A 10,557-nucleotide genomic window follows, 5' to 3' on the forward strand; every position below is an offset into this window, starting at 1 on the left:
CAAATCAGCATTTTCCATCTAATAACAATCATTTAATATCTTGTGTAACATAGAGGGATCCAAATCCTCCTTTAATCTAAGTGTGTGTGGATGTGTGTGTGTGTGTGTGTGCGCGCGCTGTATTGTCACCTTGTCCTTCGTGTGTTTTCCATATAAGGGCGTATGAGCCTTCAAAGCCTCCCTGGATTGTGTACAATGTGCACCGTGTGTGTGTGTGTGTGTGTGTGTGTGTGTGTGTGGTTTTTAATAGACTTTGAGCAGCGCTGCACTATGCCCATGTAAGCACACACACAGATAGAGACACACACACACAGACACACTGTGGAGAATTAAGGTCTCTGCTGCACATTCAGACAGAAGCATCATGAAACTCTCTCGTTTGTTTCCTTCGTCCAGATTCGGTTGTGTTTTGAGTTTTAATCTTCGTGGCGTGACCTAAATGAAATGTTTCTGTCTGCTTGTACATTAATAGTAAAAAGGTTGTGACTCCGTCTCCTCGTCTCCGCTCACATGCAGACGTTTGTCTCGGTAACGTTCACGTGTGAGTCCTCCGTCTTTATCTGGAACTTTCCCTCCGCGACCTTGGCGGCCCTCCGGCCTCGACCTCCCGGGCTATTTGTTAATGGCCGAATGGCGCGCACACACACACACACACATACACACACAGAGCCAGAATGATTAGTGCGCACAATAAGAGTGCACTTTATTTTTTATTGTATTTATATATATTTTTTTAATTCTATATTCCTCTAATTTATTTTCTTCTATTTTGTATATTTAGTAGATTAGTACATTTAGAAAACGTTGTACGTTTTGTGAGGTTTTTTTTTTTTAGGACTTATTTCCAATAAACTTGTGAGCTCTTCTCTGCTGCTGTGAGCTGTGGTGTTTTTATCTGGTTTTAAACTTTAAACCCTTTTCCTCCTGCGTCCTCCTCAGGATGTGGAGAAGGACCGGGAGCTTCGGACGGAGTTCAGCAGGGAGGAAATCGGCCAGAAGATCGACCAGTACAACATGCTGACTAGAGACCTCCTCAAGATGACTCTGGTGAGCGCGCACACACACACACACACACACACACACACACAGCTGCCCTGCAGGCTTTCCAGTGACGTCGGCATTCCTCAGCCCTCTTCGGAGGAGATCTTCTTCCTGCTATTGTCCTCCCCTCGGCCCCATGCAGCAGCTCCTCAGCTCCTCTCGGGCCCCTGTGGACTTTGAGAGCGTCTCGTCTTCAGGAGGCCGGTTCCTCCACCTCGCTCATATCTCATTGCTCATCTCATCGCTGTGTGAAGCTCCTTTGTCATTCTGTCCTCTGAGTTTCTCTTTGTCATCTTATCTATTTTGTGTGTGTCTGTGTGTGTCTTTGTGTGCGTGTGCATGCTCCTGATCTCCTCCCGGCTCCACATGGAGTAATGAGATTAAGAAGCTCTTCCTCCCTCTGAGGCCATCTGTGCTGCCCACTGGGCTTATTGGGAGCACTGGTCACTGTGAAGGATTCATCTTAAGGACACGTCTTCTCAATATTCTAATAACCGTATCTCCTGGATGCCCCGTCTCTCCCTCCCAGAGTCCCACTGGTGTGTACACTGGTTTCATCAAAGTCCAGATGGATCTGAGGAGGCCGGTGACGGTGCGGGGGGGTCAGAAGGGTGCCGGTGGAGGTCGGGTGGAGGAGGCCTTCTATCTGCCCAGAGGAGTCACCAACACCCTCCACATCAGCTCCAATAACACAGTCAAACAGGTGGCTCTCACACACACACACACACACGTCGGCGCGGCTTCATTAGGGCCTGGTGACAGATGTGTAACAGATGTTGAAGGTTTATTAAATTTTGGTTCAGTTTTCTGTGTTGATGGATGATGGAACCGATAGAGACCGAATCCCAGTATCTTGTTGCTGATTGGCCGACGGGTGTTGATGAGAGTATTGAATACGAATATTGGCTAATGTGTGTGTGTGTGTGTGTGTGTGTGTGTGTGTGTGTGTGTGTGTGTGTGTGTGTGTGTGTGTGTGTGTGTGTGTGTGTGTGTGTGTGTGTGTGTGTGTGTGTGTGTGTGTCTGTCTGTCTGTCTGTCTGTCTGTCTGTCTGTCTGTCTGTCTGTCTGTCTGTCTGTCTGTCTGTCTGTCTGTCTGTCTGTCTGTCTGTCTGTCTGTCTGTCTGTCTGTCTGTCTGTCTGTCTGTCTGTCTGTCTGTCTGTCTGTCTGTCTGTCTGTCTGTCTGTCTGTCTGTCTGTCTGTCTGTCTGTCTGTCTGTCTGTCTGTCTGTCTGTCTGTCTGTCTGTCTGTCTGTCTGTCTGTCTGTCTGTCTGTCTGTCTGTCTGTCTGTCTGTCTGTCTGTCTGTCTGTCTGTCTGTCTGTCTGTCTGTCTGTCTGTCTGTCTGTCTGTCTGTCTGTCTGTCTGTCTGTCTGTCTGTCTGTCTGTCTGTCTGTCTGTCTGTCTGTCTGTCTGTCTGTCTGTCTGTCTGTCTGTCTGTCTGTCTGTCTGTCTGTCTGTCTGTCTGTCTGTCTGTCTGTCTGTCTGTCTGTCTGTCTGTCTGTCTGTCTGTCTGTCTGTCTGTCTGTCTGTCTGTCTGTCTGTCTGTCTGTCTGTCTGTCTGTCTGTCTGTCTGTCTGTCTGTCTGTCTGTCTGTCTGTCTGTCTGTCTGTCTGTCTGTCTGTCTGTCTGTCTGTCTGTCTGTCTGTCTGTCTGTCTGTCTGTCTGTCTGTCTGTCTGTCTGTCTGTCTGTCTGTCTGTCTGTCTGTCTGTCTGTCTGTCTGTCTGTCTGTCTGTCTGTCTGTCTGTCTGTCTGTCTGTCTGTCTGTCTGTCTGTCTGTCTGTCTGTCTGTCTGTCTGTCTGTCTGTCTGTCTGTCTGTCTGTCTGTCTGTCTGTCTGTCTGTCTGTCTGTCTGTCTGTCTGTCTGTCTGTCTGTCTGTCTGTCTGTCTGTCTGTCTGTCTGTCTGTCTGTCTGTCTGTCTGTCTGTCTGTCTGTCTGTCTGTCTGTCTGTCTGTCTGTCTGTCTGTCTGTCTGTCTGTCTGTCTGTCTGTCTGTCTGTCTGTCTGTCTGTCTGTCTGTCTGTCTGTCTGTCTGTCTGTCTGTCTGTCTGTCTGTCTGTCTGTCTGTCTGTCTGTCTGTCTGTCTGTCTGTCTGTCTGTCTGTCTGTCTGTCTGTCTGTCTGTCTGTCTGTCTGTCTGTCTGTCTGTCTGTCTGTCTGTCTGTCTGTCTGTCTGTCTGTCTGTCTGTCTGTCTGTCTGTCTGTCTGTCTGTCTGTCTGTCTGTCTGTCTGTCTGTCTGTCTGTCTGTCTGTCTGTCTGTCTGTCTGTCTGTCTGTCTGTCTGTCTGTCTGTCTGTCTGTCTGTCTGTCTGTCTGTCTGTCTGTCTGTCTGTCTGTCTGTCTGTCTGTCTGTCTGTCTGTCTGTCTGTCTGTCTGTCTGTCTGTCTGTCTGTCTGTCTGTCTGTCTGTCTGTCTGTCTGTCTGTCTGTCTGTCTGTCTGTCTGTCTGTCTGTCTGTCTGTCTGTCTGTCTGTCTGTCTGTCTGTCTGTCTGTCTGTCTGTCTGTCTGTCTGTCTGTCTGTCTGTCTGTCTGTCTGTCTGTCTGTCTGTCTGTCTGTCTGTCTGTCTGTCTGTCTGTCTGTCTGTCTGTCTGTCTGTCTGTCTGTCTGTCTGTCTGTCTGTCTGTCTGTCTGTCTGTCTGTCTGTCTGTCTGTCTGTCTGTCTGTCTGTCTGTCTGTCTGTCTGTCTGTCTGTCTGTCTGTCTGTCTGTCTGTCTGTCTGTCTGTCTGTCTGTCTGTCTGTCTGTCTGTCTGTCTGTCTGTCTGTCTGTCTGTCTGTCTGTCTGTCTGTCTGTCTGTCTGTCTGTCTGTCTGTCTGTCTGTCTGTCTGTCTGTCTGTCTGTCTGTCTGTCTGTCTGTCTGTCTGTCTGTCTGTCTGTCTGTCTGTCTGTCTGTCTGTCTGTCTGTCTGTCTGTCTGTCTGTCTGTCTGTCTGTCTGTCTGTCTGTCTGTCTGTCTGTCTGTCTGTCTGTCTGTCTGTCTGTCTGTGTGTCTGTGTGTCTGTGTGTGTGTGTGTGTGTGTGTGTGTGTGTGTGTGTGTGTGTGTGTGTGTGTGTGTGTGTGTGTGTGTGTGTGTTCAGGTGATCGTCGCCCTGCTGAACAAGTTCACCGTCGCAGACAACCCGGCTAAATACGGCTTGTACAAACGCTACCGCAGGGAGGACCAGGGTAAGACTGGAGCCCTGTGTGTGTGTGTGTGTGTGTGTGTGTGTGTGTGTGTGAGAGAGAGAGACATAGCTGGAGACAGTGTGTTTCATGCCACTCATGCCGAGCTCGGTATCAGATGCTTCGGCACTGACATGCTCTTGAGGCGTGTGTGTGGTTGTGTGTGTTTCTGAATGCCTCGCCCTAATGTTGATACACAATGTGGGCAATGCCCACGCATGTAATATACACAGACGCACACACACACACCAGCAGCTGTTGCCGGGTTTCAAATATTATCTTCAGCTCTGCAAGTAAAGAAAAAGATGGTTAATGGTTTTAATAACACGTTTTTTTTTTTTTTAATCTAGTTTGAAGTCAAACATTTCACACTGTTGCGGTTCCAGCGAGCTTTGCTTTAACCGTCGGCTCTGTTGTCGTCTCACTGGAGACGCTCCGTGAGGCCGCTAGTAGGAGACGTAGTGGAGACGGACGTCTGACATGTTTTGCACCCGAGCTTCTCGTATAAAAACAAGTCTGCAAGCGTCCTTCAGATTTAGGAGCAAACACACGGGAGTAGAAAGGAGGTCGCTGTGGACGTGACTTTGCTCTCTTAAAGGAACACTCGTTCAAATAAAACCCCAAAAGCTTTTCAGTTATTACTCCGGATAACCGAGCTTTAAAGGTGCATAAAACGCTGTAACTTAGCCATGCTAGCTGGTCCCCCTGTTTTCAGTGTCTATGCTAAGCTAAGCTAAGCTAAACAGGCTTTTGTAAGTAAGGTATGTTTGTATGTATGTCAGGTTTTCACCTAACTTGTTTGACACTTGATTCCGATTAAGTAAATTCTGTGTTTTTTCTCTTTGAACCATTTATAGTTGTTGGTGAATCGTATTTCTTTTAATGTAATTAACATTTTTCAGACTATCGGTGTGTGGGTCGCCTTAAAGGGCCGGCGATCGTTTCAACAACGCCGTCTCTTTCTCTCACTCTCCCTTTTTCTCAATTACTGAGGTCACACTCACCATTTCATCTTCTGCCTTACGTGTTTACACACACACACACACACACACACACACACATCAAATCCATCTGCAGCGACCGCAGCCCACATTAATCTGTGTGTGTGTGTGTGTCCTCCAGTGTATGTGTGTAAGCTGGCGGATGACGAGCAGCCGCTGTTCCTCCGTCTGGTGGCGGGACCCGACGGAGACACGCTCAGCTTCGTCCTGAGGGAACAGCATGGCGAAGTCATGGTAACGCTTTAGCTCCGCCTCCCTTCTGTGATGCAATGTTCCTATTATTATTATTATTATTATTATTATTTGTTGTTCGTGGTTGAAGTGACGCTGCCCCTCGTTTCAGTGGGACGCGTTCTCCATCCCCGAGCTGCGCAACTTCCTGCGGATCCTCGACAAGGAGGAGGCGGAGCAAAGGGAGGCGGTGAAGCGGCGCTACGATGCGTATCGCCTCAGACTGCAGGAGGCGCTGAGCGAGGTCAGAGGAGCCTCTGAGGGGAGGAGCCTCTGAGGGGAGGAGCCTTCCGTCGAACAGGACCGCGGCGAGGAGGGAGAACCTTTTATTTTTTTTGTAATTCTCACCTCAGAGGAGGAGAAGTGTACTTTTTTGACGCGAGGTGAGGATCCGGCGCTCGGAGGGAGGAAGTGAGGGAACGATAAACTGACGGGACAGCGAGCGACGGGAGACGAAACCCGGATTAAAGACCTCAAAGTGCTGCCCGATCTCACCAAAGATTCACTTCACCGTGCCAAACCTCCTCTTCCTCCTCTTCCTCCTCTCGGTCCTGCTGTCACATAGTTTATCTAATTCCTTTTAAGGACTCAAGGCCACGTGTTGAGTCAGAGGTTTATTTAATTTTTCTGTTTTAAAGGTCTGTACATATTTTTTTTCTTAATTTATATGGTTGAAGCTTTTTATGATTTGTTGAAAGAAACAAAAGTCTTATTTTTAGTTTTTTTTTTTTGTACAGAAGCAGAGTTTATCTACTGGAGGAAAAGACACAACATGAGCATTAAAAACAGCTGAAGCTGCGTGAAGGTGGAAGGAAAAGGAAACATTTAGAGGATACACTGGAAGTCTCGATTGGAGGGTATTTATATTCTTATGTGGAGTCTCGAGTGTGCCGTAGGAATAATGTTTATTTACTTTTGCTGGTTGATTCAGTTTGGTTCTATGTTTACTGTCATTTTTTTAATTATTATTTTAACAGAGCGGGAAAAGCAAACAATTATAATAACAGATGTGTTTAAATAAAACACACTCATGCATATAATCCATCAATAATGAGGTTTTTGTTTCTTTAATCGGCTTAATTGAGTAACTATAACCAAATACTTTACCATTAAAAGACCTTTAAGATTTTTCCTTTACTAATGAACCTGCTCTTTTATTTTTTTTTATTTTGTAATTAATCAGTTCATTACTTGCCAATCATTCATTTACAACAAGTTGAAAGAAAAACAGCAACAAAATTGGACCAACGCTCATTTTCTTTATAAGAAATGAAATGGAACATTACTTTTAATTGGCCGTCACAATAAAACGATTCACTGCTCACTTCAGTTGGATAAGTTCTTATTGGCACACTACAGACTCCATTAAAGAACGTCGTAATAAAAAAAGACAGCGGTGAGCTCGGGAGGACGTTTGGTCTGGTTCGATTAGTCGTGACCTCTGACCCCGCGTGGCCACATGAGGGCGGAGGGAAACTCGACAGGTTTCTGGAAGGTGACGGAGAGGAAGTGGAAGAGGAGACGTTAGATGGAGGAAGAAGGGGAGACGATGGGATCCTGTAAACCACAGGAGGTCTGAAAGGGGAAATATTGAAGAGGAAAGGAAGGAAGGAAGGAAGGACGGACGTTACACACAGAGCTCTGCACAAAAATGGAGGTCTTTTGTGCAGTAAAGGTTCATGAAAGGTTTTGAAAAGTTGATCGCTGCCTTAAATATATCTATGCAATGTTGTCTTTAGTGAATTCAGCTTATCGTTTATGGCTTTGAGACCAAAGAGGCTCCTTTTTTACGTTTAGTTTTGTAGAAAATTCAGTTTATTTCTGGTGATCGAGAAAGCAAAAAAACATGTTTGAGAAAACGAAGATAATCACTTTCACAAACGACCAATCAGATTCACGAAAATAATCAATAGTCAAAAAACGCTTTTTGCGCTGCAGGTACTGAATGAAGTACAACGGCGCCGCCTAGTGGACAGAAACTGCAGCTACTTACTTCCGTGTCAAACTATTGTTATTTTCTTAGAACCAAAGATATTTTTGTGGTGTTGCCTGGAGCAGAACATTTATTAGAGGCCTTTTCCCAGTGGAGGGAAAACCATATATAGTTTTATCTGAAGGGGTTTTAACCCGTCGTCTTCTTGTATCAAACACTGGGTTTACGCTGGGGAAGCAAACACTAAAATGGTCCAAAAATTTGAATCTTTCAGGCAGCTGAATGTCTAATTGTGACGGTAAATTTCAGTTTTACCCATCGGGAGGAGATATACTTGTAAATATAATATTGTATAATGTGACTGGATGTCGCATTTGGGGTCAAATTGAAAACGTAACCGTTGCATTATGGGAAATGTAAGAACCTTTACCTGTACGTTAACTTTATGGTGCGATAATAAATCCACTGAATTACATCTTAATTTCTTTTGTTGATTAAATTCCCTCTTGGTTTTTCCCAGTTATTGATTTCTCAAAGAACTTATATATAAATTTCAGGGTGTAAGAAAAACTAAATGATGTTTAAAACTTAAAATTAGTTAGTTGCCAATAATGAATAAAACTGGAATCAAACTACTGAATATTTCAAATAATTCACATAAATTAGATATTCAGTCCCTTGTAAAACTCAAAATATTTTGACCTATTTTTGCTTCCCTATAATATAGTTTAAACATGTTACGAAAGTCCGCATGGAAACAGTTTAATCATCTTAAAGCCATGTTGTTGTTGTTGTTTGTCTATCTGATAAACAACCTTAGCTGTTAAATCCAGATGAGTCGTATCGATTATTTTCGGGCACTTTAACTTTGAATTCAGGGAAGACAGTTTTTTATTTTATTTTGGTCTCCTGCCGCCATCAGACTCTTAACATCTAACACGCTATAATCTTATTTAGCAAGATGTTGTTGAGCTCTTCTCTTAAGTTCTCTTCTCTTAACTTCTCAAACAAAGTGATGATAAATTAATTATTAAACCAGCAGATAAATACAAAGCACCAGTTTTAATAACGTTATTAAGGCAGATTTGAGTATTTCTGTTTCCATGGTGTTTAATCCTCGAGGTGTACTTACTTATTATTTTGCAGAGCTTTCAGTGCGCTTTGATACTTCGTGGAGCTTTTGATCACATGACACGATCTTCACCGGGTAGAAAATCAACCTGTGGTCACATGACGCTTTGATACGATCGAAAGCTCCAGAAAGCCACTGAAGGGACTTTACGTACATCTGTACAATAAATGCCAAACATCTGTGTGTCGTTCTCCTGCCGTTTACTGACACGCTCCTTGTGTTTTGTTCCAAATATGCTGTTTTTTGTTTCAACAGAGAATCACATGGCAGGTTTTTATTTTTCTGTTTGTTGCCAGAATGTGGCCTTTGAGCCACGCGAGGCGGCGTCTATTAAAGGTGGAATTAATACCAAATAAATTCTCCTCCTTGTATGTTTTTCTTTCAACTTTCAACTTAAATATGGTTACTTTATTATGCATAATCGGAGTTGAAGGATTAGTGTATAATCCTCGTTTCTTTTGGGGAATTAGGAGAATCTGTTACATTTCTTTATTTTATACTATTCGTGTTGTGTTTTAAACCCCACGAAACATTTTTAAAGACATCAACTTTAAATCAGAGAATTACATTTTCTTATTTGCTGACATTTTATACAGTAGAAAACGGATTAACAGATAATGAAAAGTTTTTAGTTGCTTCCCTGTAATCCCCAAAAAGATCAAGACAGAATTCAGAGAATTGGCAGACTTGGCTGACTCAATGACTACAGGCCCGTCGCCCTGAAGTCTTTTGAACGGCTAGTCCTGTCCCACCTGAAGACCCTTCTGGACCCCCTCCTGGACCCCCTGCTGTCAACATGGCCCTCCACTACATCCTCCAGCATCTGGACTCCCCAGGACCTACGCCAGGATCCTGTTTGTGGACTTCAGCTCTGCCTTCAACACATCATCCCGCCTCTGCTGCAGGACAAACTCCACCTGTCTGACAGGAAGCAGCACGTGAAGCTGGGAAACATGTCTCAGCCTCTCGGACCATCAGCACCGCTGTGGATTCCTTCCGTTTCCTGGGCTCCATCATCACCCAGGACCTCAAGTGGGAGCAGAACATCAGCTCCATCACCAAGAAGGCTCAGCAGAGGTTGTTCTTCCTGAGGCAGCTGAAGAAATTCAACCTGCCAAAGACGATGATGGTCCACTTCTACACGGCCATCATGGAGTCCGTCCTCTGCTCCTCCATCAGCGTCTGGTACGCTGCAGCCACAGCCAAGGACAAGGGCAGGCTGCAGCGCGTCCTCCGCTCTGCAGAGAGGCTGATCGGCTGCAATCTGCCGTCCCTGCAGGACTTGTTCGCTTCTAGGACCCTGAAGCTATAAAGATGGTAGCCGACCCCTCTCACCCCGGACAAAACCTGTTAGTGCCCCTTCCATCTGGCAGGAGGCTGAGGTCCATCAGGACTAAGACCTCCCGCCACACCGACAGCTTCTTCCCGTCGGCAGTCGGGCTCATCAACAGAGCCGGTCCCCCACTGACTGACTCTGACATTCTGACATTTGTTTCCTCTTGCACTATGTTTTCTCTATCTGTCTTGTTGTCCATTGTCTTATTGTCTGATGTTATGCACCAACCGCCAAGTCACATTCCTTGTATGACATATTTTGGTAATACATGTTTTATTATTCCTAAATAATTTAACTGATCTCCAGATGAACTGCACAAATACAAATAGGGAAAATTAAGACCTTTAAGTGGGAAAATTTGGAAAGGCCGGATGAAAACAGCGCCTCCTCCTGACCTCTGTGTGACCCCGGCTTTCAGACTAGAAAAGTGGGGGTCTGCCGCCCCCCCTCCCCCCCTCTGCTGTCTCACACACTAAACTTTCACGTGAAGCTGAAGGAGGGAGCCTGCCGATGCTGCCTTCAAAGTAAAGGCTCTCTCTTTTATGTTTTGGTTGGGGTCATTTCACATTTTCAGAAGACGTTATGAAGGAAATAAAGTTACTTTTACCTGATATAAAATCCCTAAAATCCACACAAGTGACTTTTAAATTGATTTAAGGGTTGAAAATGCAGAAGCACAAATAGGCCGGAAACGTGTGCTTCGCTGCTCTTACTTTGAAGGAACA

At 45.1% G+C, this 10,557-nt stretch overlaps 1 protein-coding gene across 1 annotated transcript; it reads left to right on the top strand.

Annotated features, from left to right (window-relative positions):
• The first annotated feature begins 898 nt into the window (after nucleotides 1-898).
• On the top strand, nucleotides 899-8,858 carry LOC144395257 (ras association domain-containing protein 3-like). The gene is made up of 5 exons (XM_078098119.1): nucleotides 899-1,047; nucleotides 1,571-1,744; nucleotides 4,115-4,202; nucleotides 5,322-5,434; nucleotides 5,544-8,858. Exons 1-5 carry the CDS (start codon nucleotides 1,015-1,017, stop codon nucleotides 5,706-5,708), a joined length of 573 nt encoding a protein of 190 aa, XP_077954245.1. The 5' UTR covers nucleotides 899-1,014; the 3' UTR covers nucleotides 5,709-8,858.
• The last annotated feature ends 1,699 nt before the right edge of the window (nucleotides 8,859-10,557 follow it).

The sequence above is a fragment of the Gasterosteus aculeatus genome, unplaced genomic scaffold (assembly GCF_964276395.1).
Source record: "Gasterosteus aculeatus unplaced genomic scaffold, fGasAcu3.hap1.1 HAP1_SCAFFOLD_128, whole genome shotgun sequence".
In the NCBI taxonomy this organism is placed as follows: domain Eukaryota; kingdom Metazoa; phylum Chordata; class Actinopteri; order Perciformes; family Gasterosteidae; genus Gasterosteus; species Gasterosteus aculeatus.

Excerpts from the sequence above, each read along its gene's own strand:
- LOC144395257 (XM_078098119.1), top strand. The coding sequence starts at position 1,015 with ATGCTGACTAGAGACCTCCTCAAGATGACTCTG. Across the intron at positions 1,745-4,114 it reads CCAATAACACAGTCAAACAG|GTGATCGTCGCCCTGCTGAA; the intron begins GTGGCTCTCACA and ends GTGTGTGTTCAG. Across the intron at positions 4,203-5,321 it reads CTACCGCAGGGAGGACCAGG|TGTATGTGTGTAAGCTGGCG; the intron begins GTAAGACTGGAG and ends TGTGTCCTCCAG.